General features: G+C 44.9%; 1 protein-coding gene across 2 annotated transcripts; it reads right to left on the reverse strand.

Moving 5' to 3' along the window:
• Positions 1 to 16312: 16312 nt before the first annotated feature.
• Positions 16313 to 26047, reverse strand: anapc10 (anaphase promoting complex subunit 10). Of its 2 annotated transcripts, none has more exons than XM_036551493.1 (5): positions 25875 to 26047; positions 23735 to 23865; positions 23261 to 23351; positions 22668 to 22788; positions 16313 to 16699 (listed from the first exon to the last, which is right to left on the reverse strand). In XM_036551493.1, the coding sequence occupies exons 2-5, from the start codon at positions 23847 to 23849 to the stop codon at positions 16469 to 16471; spliced, it is 558 nt and encodes a 185-aa protein (XP_036407386.1). In that variant the 5' UTR covers positions 23850 to 23865; positions 25875 to 26047; the 3' UTR covers positions 16313 to 16468. The 2 variants fall into 2 exon arrangements, with proteins under 2 accessions (XP_036407386.1, XP_036407385.1); XM_036551492.1 differs by lacking the exon at positions 25875 to 26047 and adding an exon at positions 24863 to 25011.
• Between the last annotated feature and the right edge of the window lie 61 nt (positions 26048 to 26108).

The raw sequence follows: 26108 nt of genomic DNA on the forward strand, positions 1-26108 counted from the left end.
ATAAAGCATTTTGTATGTTTTTACAAACAATGGTTTGTTTTTTTAAAAAAAAGCGTAGTAATATATGGGTGATGAGGGAGTTTAAAACACAGTTAAGAAGTTAAAAGCTGTTAAAAGTCATTTAATCTCTGTTGCTTCCATGTAATCAATGTGTTTCAGTCAACGTCGAAAGCCCTCTGCTTGTTTGTAATGGATTTGTTCTGTATTAGGCTCAATGTAAAAGACTGCATGCTTTCAAACCTGAGTAGAGTAGGTTTTACACAGAGCACAAAACAGTATGACACCCCTAACGTTATCTTTGTCTTTTCTGTGTACGCAAGTGTCACTTAAGAATTGTAATGTATTTTGTTTGGAAATTCTCCACATAAAGCCACAGTCCATGACAGCATGTCTAACACTGTGTTGACTCTCAACTGAACAAAAGAGGCTAACTTTGTTTGCCTTTTGAATAGGTACTCCAGATTTAGGGTGTGTTTGCATTGGACCTTGTAAACGCTTTTGGATTCCAGATAAGTGAAAAAGAATGTATACATCTTTATGGTGTTTCTTCCTGACATTTTTGTACACGTCAATGTTAGCACTGTGTAAGCTAGTTTTTCAACAGTTAAAACTGCAAGCACCTCTCACAAGGGACAGCTGTATCATATGCGGATGTTTGATAGATCCCCTATTCTGTCAACAAGGAAAATTGTACATTTTCTTTTATACATTTACATTACATTACATTCTGAAGTAATTATTTAATAGCAATGTTTGCAGTTGGGTCTTTGGGATTTCAAGTTACAGCAAATACAGGTGTATTTGTAGCTGTGTTGCTAGCCATCTGTTGCTTTACCATCTTGTATGATATATTGATTGTACTTTATTATTATTATAATTATTATTAAATAAAAACTATTATGCAGGGTGACATACAGTATATAAACTCAAATGCAATTACCAAAAGACAAACAGTATTATCAATACCCATTCATTGCTTATTAAAGACTCTCATACACAAGTTTACAATGTGTAATGCTCACACACTAAAGCACACATTACAATCATTAAAACACAAAGCAGAGGGTAGGGTAGATTGACTCAACAGCTCATTTTAGTTTCATGGGGTCTCTGTGATTGGGATCTGATGGTTAAAATTGATGGGTTTATCAATGATAAAAAGGCCAACACCTTAATTAGATAACTTGGCAATGCAATCACGCCAGTTAAGAACACCCACTGAGTAATTAGCTAATTAACCCAATCTCTCATCAACCCAAGCTCATGTGTTCTCCTGCTCTCAGGCAATGGACTGGTAATGTTAATCAAAGCTCTCACGCCACTAGTTAAAATGACTAGTCAGTAATACAATACTCAGCTGAGCTCTTAATGGAATTTCTTTGCTGTAAGATTAAACTCTATATAATTTTAGCACTTAATGTGAAGATTGTATTGGGGTTGCTGAAAGAAGCATTGTGTGAGTAGAGTAATCTTTTTTTGTTTCATTATTTAAGTAGTCACGCAGACCTTATTTAAAAAAATCTCTACGTTGTTTTTACACTTTTTCGTGAAGGTTTTGATAATGTACTGTAAATAAAGCTAGGGTCATCAAGAGGAAAATCTTGGTTACTTTTCAGAAATATCAATATGTCTATTAAAGTTTATAGCATGTTGTCAAATCCCAGTGTCAGATTTCCCTTATTTTATACGAGATTCTTGTCAGAGATTTAGAAGACGTGGATGGTGTGTCTCTGATTTGAGTCCCCTGTGCTGGAGCTCAGGTAAACTTGCAGGTAAGCATCTCTGTGATCCTATATTTATGCCCTCATTTTCCTGACCCTCACGTTCCTTTGAATCAATAGATTGTGTATGGACAGGTGTGTAATTTATTTCAGAAAGTCCAGTCTTGCTCAGACATTGAGATCTCAATTAAGTGTAGCTATTTCGTACTGGTATATTGACATTTTTAAAAAATGATTGCATGAATTAAGAAAGAAATTAAGAAATTATGATGCATGCAAACACAAATTTGTAAAAAGCTGTACATTCGCAAACTGTTTCTACACGGCGCTCCACCTCACGCAGAACCCCGTTTTAAACAATTTATACCACATTTAGGCTATGCGAGAAAATTTTCCAGTATTAACTTTTCATTTGTGTTTGGTCTGAATTCAATCTATGCAGTCAGAGCTGAATGCCAAATGTATGATTGGAGTAGAGTTATTTGTATATGTGGTATGTAAAAGCAATGTACTCAAACATACATATATCAGTAGCATACACTGTTCAAGGCACTGCATGTTAAGTTCAATATGGTGAGGTGTACACTGTATGGAAGTGTGGGTGAACCATTGCACAGACTGAGTGATTGGTTGGTCTTTTGTTTTTCATGAGTTTATTCAGATGAGGACCTGATACCTTTTAATAACATTAGGGTACGTGTATTGCAGGCAGTCATTCATATCTGTGCAAATGAATGGCTATAATTCAGTATAAGCAAACTGATGCCCAATCCAAAGGCCTCTGGTGTGTTTTTTTTGGGTTTATTCATTATCCTTAATTGCAATAGACTGAGATTGACACCTAGAGAAACGTCAGGGAAGCACAGGGACAAAGTGACTTTTGCCACAGTCGTGTTGAGTGCCTTCCATGGAAATTCAAGCTTTTATATGGTGGCCTTCGGCTGCAGCTACATGAAACATAAAAGACAGCCACGCGTTCCTTTCATGTAAGTCGTTTCATGTAAGTGGAATGCACATGCTCCATCGCAAGATAATTGCAATAGCGTGTAATTGTTTTTCTCATATTATTATTTCTTAGATGAAGTCACTGCATGTAAAACCATAAATAGTACACACAGAAAGCAATGAGCAAACACACATGAGAAAGGACTGATTTTCCATACCTCCAGCTGTAATGTAAATACATTTTATACAGAAAGCTAGACCAGCTCAGTTTTGAAATGGCAAAATGTGTGTAATAGAACATGCTCTGTCTTCAGAACATCCACATACTACTTTCAATCAGGTAATATTTCACTATTGTATATCAGTACCATACCATGTTAATATCAACACAGAGCTTAAATATCTAAAGGACACTATAGGCTTTTACCCATCAAGCTATAGCCCTGTCTGGTGGTATTGCTAAATTTCCTCCAGTGTCCCAATCTGTTTTTGCTGGTTGCAGTGCTAATGAAGACCACCCACTAACTATAATTCCCTGAGACTTATTAATAGTAATGCAATACAAAGTTATCTGCACGGTGCTAAGAGCCAATCAAAATTGCATAAAGTGGAACAGGGCATTTGTGCACTGTGGCTCAGGGTACATTTTCGTTTATACACTATCTGTGGCATGAATCATTACAATTTTCATTAAGGATAGTTTTTCCACAAAACACCCTCATCTGGCCATCTCTCAGAAACATTGTAACCCTGCTCTCTGAATAAACATAAGAACTCTGTATACTAAATATTTGCACAACTCTGCTGGTTTATTGAGTGTATTTTGTAATATGGTGTACACACCGGCCGAGGGCTGATCTGGACATGGCACACGCTGTGGGCACGCAAGCTAAAAAGAGAAGAATTTCATGAGATGCATGGTACATTGAATTATTCATTGCAGTTTTTTTGCTGTTAATTGTGTTTACATATTCTTCATTTCCAGTTAGTTCTCTTCAAAGCCATTTTTTTTTCATTACAATTTTCATTACAATTATTTTTTTCAATACAAATTGGACATATTTGAAGGTTTCTGAACTGGTTTGCGTAAGTATAAAAAAATATACCTTTTTTCAAGGACGATGTATCCAGGGAATTCAGTCAGTACTTACTATTTTTTTCTGTATAATGCTGACATTTAAAAATTGATTATTTTTGGTCAGTTTATCCAGGGTACATATATGAACTGCTTTGATTACTAGGCACTGGTAGCTGTAATTACTGTCTACTGACTGTCTCTACCTACAAGTATTGAAATCTGACATTGGTTACATATGCTAGTCTAATTGTAACACAACATTTGTAACTATCTAGAAGTGTTTAAATCTATCCTGCCGTGGTTGGTTTTCTCCCTTTGACCCCAGTATAACCTGCTTTTTGGCTTCATTAAACAAGGTGCCAGTGACTATCCTAGCTGGTTACCAGTCAGCCATGTTAAGTATGAGTGCATTTCCTTCAGAAAGCATGATATTGTTACATATTCATTTTATGCACATTAAAAGAGAATTTTCCGAATGCACAAGCTCCCCCAGCTTAAGTGTTTTAAAAACACATTTTATGTAATCAGCTACTTCGTCGAATTTGTGAGGCTGGGATTGTTGTAACCCTCTGCTCTGAAAATAAGAGTGATCCTTATGCGCTGCAGATGGAGCGAGAAGCCTGATCTGTGTCTCGGCATTCGCTAATGCCCTCTCTCTCAGAGCTCAAATGACACTGTTGATACAGACACTTGAAAGACGGCCCTCCGCTTCCTATCCGGCATCGATTTCTTCTCATAGGTGCCTAAAGATGCTCGTGTAAATATTTATTGTGGTTTCCAGCTGTTCACGTCTCCTCACCTAATTTCTGGTTTCGTCACGTACGAGGGGAAAAAAAAGAAAAAAAACACGTTGTGTTATTTCACTTGTGTGTCTGGGGGCCTCCGAACACATGTTATCTCTGGCTATTCCTGGTGTATTTTGATATCGCCTCAATGTGTGGCCTTTTCCAAGAAAACTTCCCAGGCCCTGTGTCCAGACGGCTGTTTACCGCCTCCCAGCCACCGCACTGACTCGCATCCATGAAATGATGCAATTAAGGTCCCCGCCGAGAGCCAATCTGTCATACGAATACATGCGAAACAGCCCCGGCGACAGGGACGGAGAGGAGACGGGGGCCGAGGTGTTTATGAGCGTTCTATAGCGGCCCTGGCCATAAATCACGGCCGTGTTTAACGCGCTCGGTCACGTAAGAGGCGAAGAAGGGAGGACCAAGCCGCGAGATTTTTTCCATGCGGGTTTTTTTTTTTCTCGCGGGGCGTGACAGCGAAGACGCCTCTTGTCAAACTCTCCTCCCCGTGACGGTCCGCAGAGCTCGGTAAACAGCCCATGCTGAAACGGACCACCTAGGGGTTGTGTTTCCACGTCAAGGTGGCTTTCTACATCAATACAAACAGCGGACCCAAACACATCGACAGATCTGAGCAGGGGGAGTCGTTCCCATTCCAGTGTTGTATTACAATACATATCTTCAGCTAACTGCTTGTTGTCAGAATGGTTGCGCAGGGTTTCCCCACATATGGAAAACAACAAAGCTGCCCTGATGGAGAGCACCGGGTTTAAGCCACAACTAGCCATGCCCACCCATTCAGCGACCACTTCCTCACTGATAGCTATCCCCGAACAGGCCAATTAACTCCTACTTGCTGTGCATTAACTGGCGTAGCCTATGGTGTGGTGTGGTGTGCGGTCTGAACTTCAACTCGCTCAGGACGGTCAAAGCCTGTTATTCTGCCCTAAGCGTGAGTAGCTGTTAGTGTGTTTCCTTTCTACTAAAAGCACGCAGCTCCTCAAATCCCTGACTAGCCAGCTGATACCCAGCCACCCACAAAGGCTACATCGATCCCCCATCCCACTACTGCATGTACCCCCCCCCACAATCACTGCAACTACCCCCTCCCCCCAACACACACACACACACACATGCTCACACACACGCACATTCCCTCACTCTGTCACAGTATAGTCTCAGCTACAGCAAAGGAAATGAATACCCCACTGATTAGAACACACCCTGAATGTGACGTGTTGGGCAGCTAAGTCTGGCCACTACAACACACAGCGGTGCATTTTGGGCGGCCACTTTATGTCATCCTCAATCCACGTCTCCCACCGTGCTTACCTCACCGGCCTCTCCACCAATTTGCATTTCGGCCGCACGGAGACGCTAAGAAAAGCACCACGAATTAAAAAGAGGTCAGCAAACAAAACACTCGCGTATAATGAGGTCATGTTTACAGCAATTGACAGAAATGATTCATTGTCTGCCCTATTTCTGGAGTATACCAGGGGCTTAAAAGCACAACAAATTTAGAAAGGTAGGCAGACTAAACACACGCGCGCACAAAGATGCCTCTCACAGTAACCGACGGGAACGATTAGTGTCTGCTCTTTCTACAGGTCCGGAGCTGGCCGTTTTTCTCCCAAAACAAGCTACGCCACGAAGGAGAGCTGTCAGAGTTGATACAGATACAGCGCCGCGCAGTCCTCTCTCTCTCTCCCAACCTGTTTCAGGCATGTCCGACGTCCGAACGCCGGCGAGCTTGACTCCGTTCCAGAAGCTCCCTGCCCTAACATACAGTCGGTTGTCTGTGCTACCAAAGGGACTCGGTCTTCCCGCGTCCTGGCAGCCTGATTTCATCTGAAGTCGAGCCACGGCTTGCATCACCCCAGGGCCGGCGAGCCAGATGCCCTGCAGCCTTATCTGGGGTGAGCTCGTCTGCGTGGGGAGAAGCGCGGCGCAATCTTATCGGCGGGAGCGCGGCAAATAGTGTAATCGCGCGGCGCTAGTGGGCCGGGCCTGGGAAAGCGCTGCCGCGGCGGAGTGGAGCGGGCCCACACACACGGCTGTGTCATCGGCGGACAGCGCACAATCCCCTACTGTCAGCGTCCGGCCTCCCCCCTCACCCACACAGCAGCGCCCCACGCCGCTCGGGAACTACGCAGCACCTCATTACAGAGGTCCCAGACACAGAATATCAGGGGCATCAACTCCACACACACACACAAATACCACACACGCGTTTGTATACCTAGGAGTAATTTCATCTTTCAAATTATTATTGTATACTCATACATATCTCTATATATTACTATCTATATCTATGTGTGTATACACACATATGTATATATATACATATATACATATATGTACACATGTTTGTGTGTTTGAGAAAGAGTGAGAGGTTACAGTTTACATGTTTGTGTGTATACAGATATACAGAGAGAGAGAGAATCACTTATAGAAAGAGATGGATATTCAGGGACACAGTCTGTTGCGTGCACAGTCTTGTGAAAGCATCCATATTGAGAGGTTGTTTCCTGGGCTGCTCTCTGTGCTGGATATATATCATCAGTTATACTGTCCATACGCAGTGAAATATGTCCCCCCTGCCGGGGCGCTGGGAGATGTACTGAAACTCTGGGATCAATCAATAAGAGCGCGGGGCGCAGGCCTGAGCCCAGGTGTGCCGTCGCCGCCTGAGTGTCCCGCTGACAGATCGATTGCTGGGGAATCCATCAGCTCGGCCGGCCTCTCCTCACAGGTGCCCTGTCCCGTGACCCCCTCACCCCTAACACCTGGGACAAACCCACAGCAGCGTCCCCCTGACCCCGACCTGTCCATCACGCGCCGTCACCTGCTAAACCCATTATTGACCCTGCAGCTGGGAGAGCGGGGGTGGGGGGTGGGGGCAATAGGATCCCTCATAGTGTTCATCCTCCTTATTACAGCCAGTTAGGCTAACATTAAAGTCAACTGTCTAAAGACTAACAATATTATGCTAACATGCTAGGTCAGCTGCACTGTGCACAGTGGGTATTTTTTGAAAAAATGTTTTCACTCGTACATTTTTGAATCAAAATAAATTTCCATGAACTCTCAGCTGCTTGTAATTACAGTAAAATTTACTACAAATTGTGAAATAAAACATGTGCTCACTGGTCTGTTTCTAGTCTATTGCACTTTCTAGTTAGTTTGACGATGGAGAAAAGAACCTCTCATATGGTTACCCAGCATCATTTCCAATGTTTCACGTAAGCAAAACGCTGTAGAATTTTTGATCACCTTGACGCGCATGTTTGTAAAAAATCTCCATGGTCAAGCTGTGTTCTGTTGGTAGCGTGGGAGGGAAACAGGTGGGTTTTCCTGTTTTAGGCCTGTTTACCTAGAGCATGCTGTGAGGAGAGCGTCGACCCTCCTTTGCCGTGCTTCTTCTTTGGGTTGCACTCTACAGCGTTCAGGCGAGGCTGAAAAAGCGACAGTCATTGTAGTCCCTTCTACAGAGAGAACTTCCTCCTCTAATCTACAGTTAGGGTAGGACTGACTTTTCTCCACTTGCTTTTAGGTTGACGCAATTCCTCTGTGAAGGTCTTGTGTCGCAACTAAGCCAGGAGGCATTATTAAATATTCTCCCACTTTTGTCAGTGGTCCTGGTGAGTTGGTGTTTGTCCTTTGTTGCAAGGGGCAGGTTGGCATCAAAGGGAAGCTCCAGGCTGAGGGCAATGGCGCTATTCCACCACGGCTGTGACCCCGGTGCGCGTGCTGCTGAACTCCTCCAATCAGAAATCAGCTTTAACTGCATTCACTGTGGACGGCAATTTTTGTTGTACGCAAGGTATTTACCAAGCTGTGGATCTTTGGCTTGCCTTCCACTTGGAGGGTCTCGGTGCTGTCAGTTTGATTTCTTCAGAGACCCCTGGGAGGTCCCAAGCTCTAGAGAAAGTGACAGCTGAGAGACGGGAGCCGGAGAGCTCGGACAGGCCATGGCAGGAGGTGTGACAGGCCGAGGGCGCTCGGTCAGGGCGGTGGATATCAGTGTGACAGATGAGCTGATTGGGAACAGGTCACGGGAAAGACGGGGTAGGCATTTAGCGGGCGGTTTAACCAAAGACCCAGTATGGTGGCATTTGGATTTTTCCAGCACTTTTTCCAAACTTCTGCGTGGGGGGAAAAAAAAACCCTCCGATGACGGGAAAACAGAAGCGAGGGGATGAGATGAAAGCGCGTTTGAAAAGCCAAGCGATCCGTTCGAGCGGGAATAACACACGGCGCAAACCAATCCGCAGCAGCGCATTGCTGAGCGTCAAGAGGAGCAGAGCTGAGAGAGGAACAGGGAGCGACGTACCAGCCCGCGGCCCTCCCAAAAACCGCGGGACACAGCATCCTGCCCTCGCCACACACTGTGGTGACCGGCGAGCCGGGCTCCACTTTCCGAGCTCCCACTCATAATATCCGAGAGCTTTTTTTTTCCCCCAGCAGGCGAGATTATGTTTAATTCTATGATAATGATAAATAGTGTCTGAGGCTTGGACAGGAGTCAAAGCCGATCATGCAGGACCGTTCCCTGGTTCATATCTGTTTCATGATGTGCGGCGTGCACTTGACAAAACCGCACTGGCTTGGCATATGACACACCCCCCTACCCCCCCCCCCCCCCCCAAAATTGAGATTAGTGAGAGCTTAGATATATATTTTTTTCTGTCTGGCTCACAGATTTAAATGCCTCACAAAAAGCGAAGTTTCCAAAGGAAGCTGTTTTCCAATTCATCAGTGCCCCAGGGCTATCCACCGCAGTAATCTCATAATTAGTGCAGCGCTGTGGGTGCTGCCAAAAATCTGCTGTTTCCCTGAGGTTTTTCCTCTTAATTTGCTTTTGGGTCGATATATGGCAAGTGCTGATCTGCACACGGCCGCTCCTGCAAGCTAAACAAAAACGAGCGGCGTGCACTGAAAAGCAAGGGGACCTGGCCTTCTCGGCGAGGCTGTCTTTCTGACAGATCTTGCTTGGGTGTATGTTGTGAATGAGCTGGAGTTTGTAAAAGGGAGCTGGAAAAAAATGAGCTCTTGCATCTTCTCGAGCCCCCGACCTCTGGCTCCACAAACACACACACACACACACACACACTCACATCCTTAGCGGTGGGTCTGATCACCTCCCATGATGCCCAAGGTGTGAGTAACCAAAGGCACGTCTTGAAAATAAATGAAGCTGCAATGTTTCCTTTTGAGAAGCCCTGTCTCTCCAGCGCTAGCTTGCTGTGCGGAAGGAGCCCCTGTCCAGAGACATGAGGCAGCCGCTGAAGTGCACTGCATCTCAGCTTAAACAGTAGCAGGTCCTCTGATGTTTTTGTTAAACTTATTCGTGCAAACAGATCTGATGCGAGTCAGATGGTGAGCCACGGTAAGGAAATTAGGACTTTTTCCTTAGATGTGATTGTTCCTGTATCCAGAAACCTCATGTTTGAGTAAACAAAATAGGACTGATTATAGAAAGCACACAAAACCACACGTTCATGGGGAAAAGCCTGTGTCTATTCACTCATTGAACTCCTCTGTTTTTTTAACCACGAGGAGGCATATTTTATGCTGCGGCACAAAGAGGAATTACAAAGAATGTACTCCGGTTTATGCAGGTTTTTAGAAGGGGCCAGTATCAGTTGGTGTACCCGGAACATATGATTTCATTTCGCTTTCCGTGATACCAGCAGTTAAACCCACAACTGGTTTAATCTAGGTACTGTTCCTGTGATTGCTACAAGCTGATTCTTCATCAGCCATTCTTAGCTTTTGGCTCAATAATTCCAAAGCACTAAAACCTTCTCTATTTGATTCCCTGGCAATTAAACAATACCTTGATAGGTTTGCAGTGTATTCTGATATGGTCTTCACCTACTTTTCGCTCAGATTGGTTAGGGCCTGCTCATGAACACACCTTACACTGCAGTCTCCTTTTTGACTGCCCCGACGGACTCAGCTATCAGAGTTAGATATTTGACACTCAGTTACACCATTCAGCAATAACATGACAATAATAATATCTATACTCCTTCCTTGAATTTCAAATACAATATGAGGGGTTTAGACTTATAGAAGGGGTCCAAGCTATTGAATAATTTAAAAACATACTTATTCTACATGCTACAGGAAATAAATGAACCTAGATAATCAGACTTTGTATTTGTACTCACAATCGCTCACACATTCACATATTAACTTCTTTTTTGTTAGTTTGTTTGGCCATCTTTGGCAGCCAGTTCCTCATCACCTGTGTTACCTCCAGCAATCTCAAGCCTTCGCGGCTCTCCAGCAGTTTGGTAGAAATTTTGTGCATGTGAGCTGAATTAATGAGCGCCGGGGCCTGGATGTAATCAATCGCGCTGAGCAGCCTCTCTGCCTCGTTATCCGCCACTTCCTCGCAGCTGAAAGCCTTCCAGGCCCCCGTCCCAATTACCGCTCCAGGGTTTGTTTTGGACTCAGGGCTCATTTGAGAATTTCGGCAACAGCAGCAAGTGGATTAAACGATAATGAGTTCCTCGAAGAAGCCTTTCGTTCGCAGCCCTCCATTTTATAGCAGCTCAATGAATCTTGAAATGGTGACACGGTTCAGCTGTGAAAAAAAAAAATGACATGAGGCTGCTAGGGTTTCTTGAGAAATGAGTTTTTCTGGGGTGTCTTCAAACAGTAGGTGGAATTATCCTCTCTGAGGTCTGGACCACACTTTGTGTCCTTTTGGCTAGAATAGGAGTCTTCTTCTCTGTTAGGCTGATTTATCACTTTGTGTGGTTGGAGGTCTTTTCATTGCTGCTTGCAACATCCAGCAGAAATGAGGCCTTTCTCACCAGCTACCGCACGACCTCAGAGTTGGTGCTGGCCATTCTTTTCATGCCTGTCCTGTGTCTGGACCTGACCGCATTTAACCTGGTCTACGGTGTGGTGACTCGGCTGACTTCATATCCAGAGATTCTCAGCCATCTGTGTCGTCTCCCTCGCGGTTGCTGAGGAAACGAACGATTGCTTTCTAACAACGTGTTGCAAATGATTTGACCAGGCAACCCCAAAATCCAGTGCTGTACATGGATTCACGTATTTGTTAGAATAGAAATGGTTCAAATAAAGGTCTTGGACCTGTGGTTTAGTGGTTAAGAGCAGTGCTCGTAACCCGAAGGCTGCCGGTTCAATTCCCAGGTGGGTTGTGACTGTCATGCCCTTGGGCAAGGTACTTAACCTGAATTGCCTCAATAAATATCTAGCCGTATAAATGGATAACATGTAAAAATTGTAAGCTACGTAAGTTGCTATGGATAAGACCGTCTGTTAAGCTAATGTAGTGACTTAGATGAATAAATTCTGTTGCCTTTTGGTCCAACCCTCAATCATCACCTGTGTGAAAAGCACATTTAAAATCAGGAGTCCTGTCCATCTGTAACTCTGAATGGGATTCACTTCCCTTTGTGCATGGCAAAAAACTTAAGTTCAAATCAGAAGAATCTGAATTATCTTCAGATGAAGACTTTGCAGTGAGTTATTATGTGGTAATTGCAGAGAAAGAAAAAATTAAAGCTGCATTGAGAGTTTGTCATTGCAAATGATATGCAGTTTATTTTATTTTTTTCTACAGGCATACAGAGACACTCTTTGGCACCTCCCTAAGTGTTGAAAATATATATGGTGTGAATGTGACTGCATTTGCAGACTGTGAAGACCCTGCTGTCAGAACAGCACGAACATGTGGAGAAACTGTTGCTCTTGCTGTAGCTCTGGGCACCCGCTCAACGCTAATGACCTGACAAGAGCAATTTGGGAATTTTCACTGGTTTAACCATAGGAGCTTCTGCCTTTTAATGGATATCACAGTCACAATAAACTTATGTAATAGCAGCACGCAGATGTCTCAAAGATGAGATTAGAGTCTAATCGTCAGACTGATGGTGTAACATGAGTATGTGTACCCTCCTGTTTTTGGGCTATTTACTCAATGAATTCAGTATTTCTCAGACCTCATTCTGTGGACAATTCTGTATGCTGGTTTTCATTCCTTCTGCAATCACATTAATCAGAATTGACTGAGCTTTTAACTGAATATTGTTCTGTAGGTAATGTCTCTAATTTTAATCTACCATGACTTTGTGAAAGAAATGTGCTAATTGTTTAATTACTTTTTCTAAACTGCACTGAACAAGTTAATACTCTTAATAAAAAGTTTAATACTTGATTGTAATGCTAATCTTTTGAAGGGACTCAAACCAATAGAACTATAGAATAAACTCACACAGAAACATGTTTTGTCATGAAGAACGGATAGCCAATAATTGTTAAATGTCAGAGTTCAGTTGAAATGAAGCCCAGAATACAAAACCGGGCCAAGTTTTGGGATAACAGGACAGTTTTGAGGAATATAGTCTTACAAACTTAATTAGGGTCACTGCAGTAATCAGTCAAAGAATACAATGTTCATCTTTGGTGAATCATATGTACAAATATTAACAGGAACTGACCAGGAACCATTCAGGGGTCGTGACTGGTTGGCTGGGATTTGTGCAACCTAGAGGAAAGGTTCTGCCAATCGCTACCAAAAGAATGACTATATCAGTTTGTGAGCGAGGCACGCTAAAAGACGCTTCCTCCAGTCACATCCGTAAATGGCAAACTGCGCAAACAAGCTGAACGATTGAGGGAAAAAAAGTCAAAGCAAGCACGCACCGTGGCCTTGTGGGAGACGAGTCTGACGCACGCAACAGCCCGGCTCAGCAGCCTCGTCACGCCCCACCCGCGTGACGGCAGCGTCGCTGCTCGGAGACGCAGCCGCGCACGGGCACAAGAGGGGCCAGTTCGTCTTCCAAATTCCCAGGTGAGAAGAGGGGAGCGCCGCGGCCGAGGAGCCGCACGTGTGCTGACGCCCCCACGGGGAGAAAACTCACCTCTGACCCCCTCCGTGGCGAGAGGTCGGGCCGTCTCAAGAGCTGGATTTCTGGGGTCACCTCCCGGGTCAGCCACACACCTCCCGGCCCGCACGAATAACCTCTGCACACGTAGCGCAATTCACTTCCTGGTGACACCTCGCCCCTCGGAGGGGATGGAATGACTCATCTTTATTGGAAAAGGGTCAACATCCAGCTCAGACTAAAGGTCAAGAAAGCTCTGCGCAAAACCCTTCCCAGGACAAACAACACCGAAAACACAAGAGTGTTCCTTGAGAATTTCCTAGGCTTTCCATGCATGGTTACAACATAGGGAGGTACGATATAATAACACTTGCTTCATTTCTGCACGCTGGCAGTGTGTTATGACTTTTCTCTCTACATGCTTCACTGAGAGCAGCAGTGCTCCATCTTTTGCTGATAATTTAGTTGCAAGAAAGTGAGGGTAGATGGGATGTAATGTCTCCTCCTCCTGGTGTCTACCTGACTGCAGATTGCTGGATGTGGATAGGTAGGTTGTGGCCTGCAACACCAGTTTTAGCCAAACACCATGGCTTTTCTCTGTTAAGAAACCTCAGTCTGTCTTTGAAAAGATATGTCTGACCTGACATTCAGGGAGGGGAGGAAGGATAATTTAAATTATCATGTCAGCTTTTGCCACTATTATCTGTGTAATTGATTTACAAATTAACTAAACTAAAACAGCAACAAAGATTGCTTCAATTCCAACTAAATGCATCCAAATATGCCACTTTGATTAGCTTGGAATAGAAGAATGTGCTTTATAATGCTTACTGGTCAGAACTGCAAATTGCTGAAAATTTCTTGCAGTTGACCAGCGTTACAGCTCTTTTAATGTGACATAAAACATGCAGACAAGGGGAAACATTCATTCTGAGTTAAGTATTTACGTAACTCCATTTTTTCACTCTGAATAATTGTACTCAAATGCTTTGGAAAAGCACAGGCCTCTCACACCCACCTCTCTCCCACATGTGTGTCTACTGGTTGTGGAATGAGCACTGTGGCCACGGAGGCCTTCGGATGGTCTGCATTGTACATCACTTATTGGCTTAGCATACACCCTTACTCGGGGTCACACACAATGCTACCAATATTATATTGCACACGCTGATGGGATTCACTGAAGCGGCGGGGAATCATGGTCTGCAGGACCTTGTCTTGGGGTTCAAACCCGCAAGCCACCAGGACCTGAATCTGTGGTTGCCTCATCACTTACTGCGCCACACCGTGGCTCTGCAGCTCTGTGGTGAACTCGGGTCAGACGAAATGTCTGGACAGGTCCAGCAGGACTGCTCCCGGAGGGGGGGACTGGGGCTTCGCGCACGTCTGCACGGACGGCCACTAGTGCGACGGCAACCCTCCAGGAAGCGATCCTGTTCTTCCGCGGGACGTTTTTTTTCCCCCCCCCACTTGTTTAAAAACTCCAGCGCAGCCAGGGATGGGATTTTGGCAGATTTACGCTGAGGCTTAGAGTGACATCGATACCCCCGCGCTGAAGCCTAGTGGAACGGCGTGCGGTTTAGGGAGCAGGTTCAGCCCGGCGCGTTGGGATCGCCCCCGCGCCCTCGCCTCCCCCCCCCCCCCCCAACACCCCTCCCCGCCGCGCCGCGCGCTCCTAATCAGATTAATATCGCTCTCTCTCTCAGTGCGGGGCCACATGGTTTTCATAGAGATGCGGCGGAGCGGTTCTTTGGAATAAGCCACAGAGACGCTCCGCTCAGTGTCGGCCGCGTCCCAGCGACTGCCTGGATCACAGCGCGCCTTCGCACGTTACTTTAATTTGTTTTTATTGACTAGCAGAGGACTCATCTGAAGAAACAGTCTGGCACTCGAGACATATTTATTATGCTGCATTGTCTCAAGTAGCTGTTTTTTATTCAGAGCTGGGATGTGTTTCAATGCTCCGCTTCTCCCTTTGAAAGTTGTTACTCAACTCTCAGAGTCACCAGCATGGCTTCCTTCTGGCTGTGGATTGGCTAGATGACAGCCAATGGGCCACAGAGGCAGCAAAGAAACAGGGACGTGTCATTACTATATTACAGTAATAGTAATAAGGCCTCAATATTGTTTATAAATTTCAAATTTAATATAAAATTTCATTTTCATGCCACAGATTTCCTCACACAAAACCAAGACAGTTTTAAGCAGAGAACTGACACGTTTTCTTGGCTTTGGAGTGATTGTGATCTTTGTCAATTGAATGACTTAACTGTATCCCTGCCCACCACCAGCCCATCCAGATAATATAAAGGATCAGTGTCCCAGAGCAGAACTGAGTCATGAACACCATGTTAGGCTATGTGTGTGTTCTCAAAAGGAGGCGAGGATGGAACTCCTTGCACCTGTAACACAGTTGCATTGAACCATCTTGCACCTCGCTTTCTAAACAGTAAATATTATTCAATCATAAGAATAGTATAGACAATTCTGAACTCATTACTCAGTATTAAAAAAAAATCTTCTATACTGGGATTTTAGAGGTGCAACACATATGAAACCATATGAACACCAAAGACATCAGTATTGAAGCACAGTGCAGTAACCTGAAATGAGTCACCTTATTCTGGCTAACCCAAACCTGCAGCGGACTTACACTCTCATCATTTCCTTCAACTGAGTAATTACACAGTACGAGACCAAAATAAGTAAATATTTTCTTAGTAAAATGCTGACCTCTGGTGGACAGACAAAGGAAGGAGATTTGAACCTCATCCGCGGCTCCGTGACCACGAGTCCTAGCTGCACGAGTTTTCCCAGTTTGGAAGGAACACAAGAAACCGAAGGAACAGAGTTCAGAACACATTTAATCCAGTCACACAGAAAACAGCTCGTTAAAATGAAGGCCGGTTTTACAGCGGAGATAAATGCAGGCACGTGGGAGGACCGCGTCCTCGGCGTCAGTCTCCCCTTCTAATTTCATCGGTCACGGAGCGGGTCCGGCACAAACGAAGTGGACGCGCGTTCGGCAGCGGGAGGGCGGCGAGCTCAGAGCCGGCCCGGGCGTCATCTGATGGTGCGGTACATCATGAAGTCCACGGTGGTGCAGCGGGGGAACTTGCCGATGGAGCTCTCCTCCACGGGCGTGTAGACCTTGATCTGGCGCATGTGCGTGTCGCGCCCGTTCTGGTGGTTGGCCAGCACGGCGATCTGGATCATGAAGGTGCGGATGGGGCTGTTGACCAGGTCCAGCAGGGGGATGTGGATCCAGCCGCTGGGCTCCACCATCTCCAGCTGCTGCAGGGGGTGTGGGGGGGGGGGGGGGGAGAGGTCACAGGTCAGAGGTCACAGGCCACATCGACCGCACATCACGCGTGTGGCATCTGATTGGGCAGAAACAACGCTGACCGCACGTCATGTGCGTCCATCGGAGCCGACGGGGCTCGCGTCAGTCAGAGGCAGAGGCAAATCTCTGTATGCGATGGTGCCACAAAGGCCACTGCGTGAGTGTGTTTGTGTGTGCATTTATACGTATCCAAACGTTCAGCAGTGTGTTTGGCAGTGATGAATGCACATGGGAAGAACTAATACCAACACTGACCCTCCAGACAGTTCCAGCCAATCGTTTACCCACAACCCTTTTACAATGACCTTACCTATTTCCTTGACTAACTGAACAGTAACCATGAGTTAAACATGAGTGTATGTACAAGCCTGTCTGCAGGCAGTGCTAGCCTGGCTAGGTCAAACAACTAAAGATCAACCTGACTGCTCACAGATCCATGCAGATTACGCTGGCATTAAGATGATGTGCAGTCCAAAGAGAATACACAGATGCAAGCACAATCAATAATATGACTATATAACATTGCATACCAATAACTCAACATTAGATTAACATAAAAATATTAATATCAAGCAACAATCGCAAGTTTTGAGTATCTGATCAGCTTCTGTGGAGCCTGTGCGAGTATATGTCCATGTATGTGTGTGCGTATATGTGTGTGTGCCTGTGTGCGTGCGTTTGTGTGTGTGTGTGTGTGTGTGTGTGTGTGTGCGTGTGTTTGTGCGCGTGTATGTGCGTGTTTGTAGACGTTCTCCCCTCAGTGCGGGGCCAGATCTGGCACCAGGAGGCGGTGGCTGCAGTGGGAACTGGCAGCTGCTGTAGACCCACCACTGACCCCATTCATCCCCTCAGCAGGTGTCACATAGAGCCCCACACCACCCTCTCACTCACTCTCTCTCTCTCTCTCTCTCTCTCTCTCTCTCTCACACACACACACACACACACACACACACACACACGAAGGGAAACCTGGAACTACTTACTGCGCAGAAGAGAACAAAGGCAAAAAAAAAAAAAATCAAGAAAAAAAAACACATCAGGTTTTTTCAAATAACTCCTACCACAATGCCGCAAAAAAATTCCCAATTCATCCCGAGAAACGAGAGAAACCTGGTTTCTTTCTTTCAAAGCAGTCAAAAGTTTCTTACACAAGGACAAATAGAAAACATTTCAGATAAAAGGTTCCAGACCCCTTTTATAAAAGGACCTCACACTAAGCTGTGTGTAATTCTTACCAGAAACGGGTTTATTTACCAAAAAATTATGAGACTTAATGCCAAGCGCTGCACTACAAATAAAGGGCAACAGGGAGGGGGGGTGGCGGGGGGGATCACGCTAAAGTGGAAAGTTTTTTTTTTTTTTTTTTTTTCAGTTGTGCTTGTTATTTTATTTTCTTCGGTTTACTCGATGCGCGGTGGGCAGAAATAGAACTGGGGGGACACAAGGATCCTCGAGAAGGGCAACGAGAAAGAAAACAATAAATATGTAAATCTAATTTGGAAGTCTGCAATTACGACCTCTTCCTCGCCTGCTTGGGAATTCAGCACAGGTCTCGCCTTTCATTATAAAACAATATTAACATTTTCCGAGCGGCTGAGGGATGACTCTGGCGAACGCGAGGAGCCAACTACAATATGGGAGAGGGTAGCAGAGCCTGCCACCCACGTTGTGGAGAGAACAGCTTTCAAACACATGCAGTGAACTGTAAAAACCACTAAAGCCCGCGCTCCCCGTACTGTCCTTTTCACTCAAGGTGAAATAAACCGTCCATTCTTCCTCGGCGATCGGGAGGGCTTTCCGCTGCTAATCTACATTATTCCTGACTGGGCTTCCCTTTGACACGCAGCCATTTAAAAAAAAAAAAAAATCACAAGTGTTTCCGCGAATGAACCGAAATAATAAATGCCCCCTTCCCCACGCGGGAACGCGTCACTCGCGGCCTGTTGTGTCACGGCGTAAAAAAACGTAAATCTTGTCAGCAGGCCGATCTGCTGTCGATCTCAAGCTCCGCGCCGCTTCAGAAATAACGAGTTCGGGGGGCCACGTCAAACAATGGCTGAATTCATCTGACGACGCGTGACTCACTGATCAGCCCAACTTGCTCCCCTTCCCGTGCTTAATATCCTCCTCGCAGCCTCCGTTTCACTCGGGTTACGTCAGCGACGTCACCTCGGCTGATATCGGTTTCCTTCTCCGCGGGGTCACCCTGTCCTCCGCGAAGCCGCATCACGCCGCGCAAATCGCACAACTCACCCGCCACGTTCTATACATATTCCGCCCCGGGCCTTTCTTTATTTTGTTTTAAACCGGGCTATCTAAATATTCATTAATATTTATAAAGTTACCGCCGTAAAAAAATGGCTATGTGGTAGGTAGAGTGGTAGAGTCTGAGAACATCATTAAAAAAAAAAAAAAAAGGAAAGCTAAATCCTCCTGAAAAGCTCATGTTAACATTTCTATACAAGACTTCAAGCTGCTTATAAACTCTCAGAGAGCACATTCCAGGTAGCGGTGCAGCACCAGGGGAGACCCCCTCCGTGTAGAGAGGGGCCAGAGTGCCCTGTGACTGAACACACATGTACTGGCCCTCGTGTCAGGAGGGCTACCCCTCCGAGCTCCCCTCACAGCACGGGCCTCGACTTTTCTCTCAGATATGTCCCTATTCTCACTGTAAATACAAAACGATCCACACACACACACACGCACGCGCACATACATACACGCACGCAAAAACACTTACTCATAATCGTGCCCGAAGTGTACACAATCTAAGCTGGATACAGTACAGCCCATCTGAATCATTGAGTCCTTCCTCTCCTCGCACCGAGTGCTCCTACGCCAGGATTATCCCTGCAGAGCAGGAAAAGATTTTTAGGCTAATCTATAACGGAATGCCACTCCAAAAAATCACTTAATCACCGGTTTTGGAGAAGTTCGGAAGTGCCTTGTTCTTGGAACGCAACACAATTCATTATTCTTTTGTGCAGAAGTAAGGAGATGGATGTGAGCTGAAGTCATCGCTGCCTTGGCAAAAAAAAAAAAAATCAATTATGGAACTGCAGTCGCAAAGACCCAGCACATCCAAACTGTAGCAGGGCAGAGAAATAAGGCGAAAAAAAAAAAAAACAAGAGCATTTCACGAGCACTTTATTTCGCTCCAAGTTTGCGGTCAAATCCATTTTGTTTTCGACCTTAAGAGCCTATAGCTAACATGTTTTAATGAGGGTAACGGCATCTACAATTGCGGCTCAATGGGTATTTGTGTTTCTGGCAGAGTTCACCACTACCCTGCGCTTAATTCCCCAAGCTGTTCTCAATAGCCGAGGGAGAAAAAAAAAACCTGCAGAGAAGGAATCAATTACAGGAAGATTAAATCAATGAGGAGAAGGGCGAAAGCAGTAAATTCACTTCACAAAGAGGCAGGCCAATACCTCAGTACAAATGTGCAGGGGTGGCATCTGGGGGAGGGGGGGGGGGGGGTGGGGGGGTGTGCAGGGACAGGCCGGCTGTCACCGGGCGCAGTTTTAATTAGTGGCATGTTGGAGATGGAACAGTGGGAGTGTTGTGGAGTGGGGCGGAACAGCTGTGGCACAGCGCGGGGCCTGGCTCTGCTCTCCCCCCAAACACCCCTTCACCCCCCACTCCCCCTACCACAACCCCACCCCCAAGGCTCCGGGCGCGCCGTGCCAGCTCAGGTGCCTGCGACCCCGGCAGCGGGGCGGCCTGGGGCTCCTTTTCGGAGCGGGCCCGCAGCCTGCCCGATCACATCACTCAGCCCCCGGGGGCCCGGGAGCCAAGGCCGTGACCACGTCGCAGAGACGCGGTGTGCTGGGCAACAGGGCCGAGGCCTTTCAAATGGAAAGCAACGAAGCACAGCTTTTATGTGGAAAAAAGGAAACGCTGATTACTAAAGCAAAATACCGTGTGCTTCAGGGCACAACTCTGAAAAAATCGGCAGTCCACCTCGCAATGACCATTTTTCATGTAGCCCAATCTCTGATTGCTGAAAGGAGTTGATTTTTGAAGCATTTAAAAATGAGACCGTTTCGCTGGATATACAAATGCACGTAAATCAACAAATCAGGCCTTACAAGGCGGATATATAAATGCTATGTACTTCCAATGGAAGACTTTATCTCAGCTTCACTGTCTGAGGGCACAAACCCACGTACACCTTAGACCTAATGTGTAGTAATTACACAGGAGTTTCATGACTTCGGAGAGTGAAAATAAACGACAACATGAAAAGGTAGCAAACAGTGGCTGATAATCAGATGAACCATACTGAGCGCTGTCTTCAGCCCTACCCCTTAGAGGCCTTAGCTGGGACCACACAAAGTAGGTTCACTTCACACCTCTGAAAGCAGAGGCCGAACGTGTGCACCGTTGCACACCTCGGCCGTGCTGTAGTGAAACTCACACCATTTATTTATAGTAAACTGACTTCATGTTACTTTTTAATTTTGTTGCAGTGTGCAGCAACAACATTTGTTTAGCTTGGATGTTTTCCTCATGCTTAAAAATAGTGTATTCTTTTCAGCAACAATGCAGATATCGTTTTGTTTACATCTGCCCTTATCGAATTGTTTGGAAATATGAATTCAAGTCCAGTACTTATCTCAATTTACTTAAAATAGATAGTGCAGTCTTAATCACAAACAGATTACATTGGAGCCTCTACACTGAAGAAAATATTTCCAAATTAGCCCTGAAGAATGTTGCTGCAATTTACGTTATCACCTCTTCTTAGAAGTGGGGATGCAGGATGTGGCCCTTCAGTGTCGGTTTGCTGGCTACGGACAATGCAGATGTCAGGTTTGGAAAAGATCAGCGCACGTTATCAAAAGGGGCCTTCTTGTATTAAATAATTTGCCCAAAGTAAATTCAAAAGCCACAAGAGCTCATACACCATTCACAGGCCAAACCTAACCTCAACCACAAGTCAAACATAAATGTGAAGAACAAACCCAAAACCCCAAAACTAACCTGACCGCGACCATAAAACACAAGCCTGGAATGAGCCCGGTCTGAATGTGTCACTACATGAAATCTGTTCAAAAAAATTTTTCTTCAAAAGATATACTTCAGTGCAGATTTTATTAGTCTGATTAAGTGCTGAATGTGCGACAATGCGATCCAAGTATTTAATATTTTTCCCAAAATTTATAAGAGCTCCAGACAAAATGAAACTACCTATGTCTTCGACTGTAGAAGCTACTGTGAGCTGGAACTGGAATGAACCTGATGAGGCCGGCAACATCTCTCACTATAAATACATCCTTGAGGAGCTGCTGACATTTCTGTTTCACAATAGGGAAGGAGACGTGCTGACCCGCACAACGCTCCACGCAGCATGCTCGCATTAGCTTTACTTGGTGAAGCAATACTGACCACCAGCGAGCGCAACGAGCGTGGTGCTAAACTGACACTGATCCAGGACTGGGCGCAAATATTTCCAGACTGAAGCAATGCTGACCTCTAGTGTACAACAATTCGCTCCTTTCAAACAACATGCATCTACAAGCACTGGAGCAATGTTTAATCCCTTTCCGTTTAGTAAAAATAAATGCAACGTTACTGCTGAGTGCTGAAACTATAAGCTCACTTGGCTGCACTAAATGGAAATGTAAATGGACTGCATTTATATAGCGCTTTTCTACTCATTTGAGTACTCAAAGCACTTTACAGTTATATGCCTCACATCTACCTACCAGTGGCAGAGGCAGCTATTAAGGCTTACCAACTGGCCACTGGGAGCTGTTGGGGGTTCAGTGTCTTGCTCAAGGACACTTCGACACTCTGCCAGGATGAGCCAGATTCGAACCAGAGACCTTCCAATCCCCAGGCGACTGCTCTATCTCTTGAACCACTGCCGCCCCCTCATATAAAAAAACATGTAATCATATGCTATATACTTACTCGGATTTCCTGTAAGTTATGAAAGTTGTTTCCCACTCGAACAGAAATCTTGCTGGGTGTGTAGCTCTCGTCCGACTTGTAATCCGCATAAATGCAGAGCATCTTCACAGTTGTTTTTCTTCTGTAAGTAAAAGAATCACAGAACATGTGATTAAACATCCTGCAGTACTAGAAGTATGGGTGGGGTTCTTGTCCCATCTGAACCATAAATAAATATAACTCATTTATTAAGCCACATTAATACAGGTGACAATGTGATCAAAACAAAATCTAAATGTTCAGTTTCTTTTCAAAACAAAGCTGTGTCAGATATCAAAGTACAGTTTGTGCAATGCAAAACATTTAGCTCTGCTCATATACATGCATGCTAATCAAGAAGGCATGGTTAATTTAATCGGAAACACAACATGAGCACTTAGACCTATTCTCCAGTCTCCTTTTCAAGGTTTAATGACATTTTTTTAAGAAACACTGATCCTGCCAGTCCAGTTCATTCACGGCTACCCCCAAAGGCCTGGTTAGTTTGACCCATGCTGAAAACATTACATGCAGTGACACATCGTGACTAACGCTCACGGTTCCGTTTCCTCTACCTGAACTGAATGTTGACAAGGTGCGGCTGCGAGCCATCTGACTGCCAGTAGGTCTCCAGGTTGTCGTCTCTCAGCTGGTCCACCCCAAAACCTGTGGAGGAATCCATAGCATTGTATAAGTATTGGATACTGGCTAAATTACTTCTCAGTCTAAAAAAGGTCAGCCTATTTCACCTTGACCGATAAAATCATATCAGACTGTCAAGGTTCAGTTGTTGGGCATTGCTCACACATGACAGGATGAATTTTTGGAGTTACAGTCCATTCACAAAGGCTAAATTTCAACCTTTTCTTTCTTTCCCTGACCTTGCACAGAGGCACGTTTGACCGACAAGATGATAACCAATCAGACATCTAGCATGCTGTATGAGTGTAGCATGTGGAAAGCAAATTGGTACAACTGGCGCATGATGTGAGGAGGTCAGGCTAAGCCCAAACGCCCATGTGCTGGGTCCCGGGACGACGGCCTCTCACCGGGCTTGCAGGAAGACAGGGACCACACTGCCTGAGACCCGATCTCCCGCACGGTGCCCGTGCGCTCCAGCTGCTTTGGGTCGGCACCAGGAGGGGTCTTGCTTGCAGTGGCCATCTTCACTGAAATGTCCCTACATTTTTTTTTTTAACACATGACAAGTATCACATTTTTAAACTTACTCTCAGCCACGCTCTTGCAAGAATAAACTCTACTGGCAATAAATGAATCAAATGCAGCCAGTCGTACTTGACATACAAAAAGCCAAGAGACACAAGTCTCAAAGGTTGTGAAAATCTTGATTCCCTGAAGACAAAACAGACAGCATTTATACCTAGGTATTTCTAACTGCGTCCATTTTTGGTTTGATGTATTTTGACATTAAATCACCAGCAAATACTACTGTAATCATGAATATAAGTTCAGGGGTCAAATCGCAGTACCAGCAGAAAAAAAGGCTGCACGTTTCAATTCCACAAACTAAATAACTTTGATTTCTTTTTTAAACAAAAAGTGCACTTGACAAGCAAAAGTTATGAGAATTTCATTGATTGATAATGCTGAGCGCATGAGGTTATACAGGTCACTTTTGTCCCAGCAGGGCTGTTCAATGGATGGTCCCCCCTACCCCCCACCCACATAATGGACTCACATGAGTGATCAATGAAAACCGCTGCGTCAGCTCAGCAAAGTAGCTACCTACAGTAGTGCTGCTTCTGACCGTACCCCAAGTCTATTGCAGTCACACACAGATCACATTTCAACACAACATGTTTGGGAAAAAATGGTGCAAACCACATTGTTCAACATTCATTGAATGGTTACACAGCCAAAAGGCAACATGTAATAATCTGGAAAACAGGATCACAGAATTAGAGGGTGCTGTCCACCATGAATTGAGATACCTGAAATGTAAGGCTTTAAAGTTTGTTGTGGTACATTTATAATTATTATCCAGTGAATTCATAAGCAGAACCACACATGTAGATTTTCAAGGAAAAGTAAAAATGTTATGACACCACAATGAAAAATGTTGTCAATCTCAACCTTCTTACACGTTTCATTGTCTGATGTGTTATGGAAAGGCAATTAAACTGCAATTAGGTTTACTTTGCTGCTCTTCTACTTACCTATATAAATGCCTTTGCATTACAGGGTTCAACAAATTGTAGTATCGAGTTTTAAAGTTTGATGTGCTGTATCTTGTCTGTTCTTATAAGTTTCTTAACAACTTGCCCATGGGTTAGCAGCACGAACGCTAGAGAATGTGCATGTTTTGAAGGACCTATCCCATCGCTTGAGAGCTAACTGCTTGCTAATTAATTGCGTTTAATTAGGTAGCTAGTTGATGAAGGGCTTAGCTATACAGTTGTACAGCTGGTTACACTAAAGGGTCGTACCTCTAAGCAGAAAGGGGTTCGCTCAGACTTTAATTTTTATTTACAATGTCATCACATAACAAAAATAACTGGGTATTTAACATGTCATGCCGTTACAAGACAACACAACATGATTATGTCAAAAACTTCACCTGTACCTAAAATTCGCGCTAAAGCCAACTTTGTGACAACCCTCTTTGCTCAATTCTTCCACATGAAAGCTCAAGTACACGGCTCGTTTACGCTCGCTAACTAACAGTTAGTTAGATCGGTTAGTGGGATAGCTATTTAGCTAACTAGCCAAACACAATGTCATGAAGCGTTGAGCTAAAAAGTTTCATCTGCTTAGCTACACACCAAATTAATGAAAGACTAGCTATCTTGTTGTCTCTCTATGGAGCTATCTTGCGTGCCATGACACGGCTACTTTTCCAGATGTAGTAGACAGATAACATCAGTGAGTCAGGCTGTCTATTTGGTTAGCTAGTTAGTTAGTAGCAGTTATGCCCCGCGTTTCAGTGAATCGGTGTCTGTAGCAACCGGCTAGATTGCTCATTCAAATTACATTTACCGCGTTCACTGTTTAGTTGCCGGTCGAATTACCACTAACTAACTCGTCATGCAATCTAGCTAATTAGATGAAAACCAAAACGTAAACACAGGTAGCTGATCAGCCTGACAGCAAGCTTAAGAGCATTTGTGCATCCCTCTGTAAAATAAGGCTAAAGATACACATGCATAAACATCAGTGGTAAAAAAATACCTGTATGGTCTCTGCTATCAGTGACGTTTGAGGTTTTGATACAGCTAATCTAGCAAGCTATAATGACGCATTCTTAACTAACTAGCTAGCTAAAAGCTGCCTAAATTGTATCTGTTACGTAGCCGAAGTTAGCCGAGTTTGATTTAGCGAACAAGGCGCCTCCACTTCTTCGAATCTCCCACACTCCGGTCTCTCGGCTTCGTCGCCTCCTGATGACGTGGCGGGAGTGGCGCT

The sequence above is a fragment of the Megalops cyprinoides genome, chromosome 18 (genome assembly GCF_013368585.1).
Source record: "Megalops cyprinoides isolate fMegCyp1 chromosome 18, fMegCyp1.pri, whole genome shotgun sequence".
Taxonomy (NCBI): domain Eukaryota; kingdom Metazoa; phylum Chordata; class Actinopteri; order Elopiformes; family Megalopidae; genus Megalops; species Megalops cyprinoides.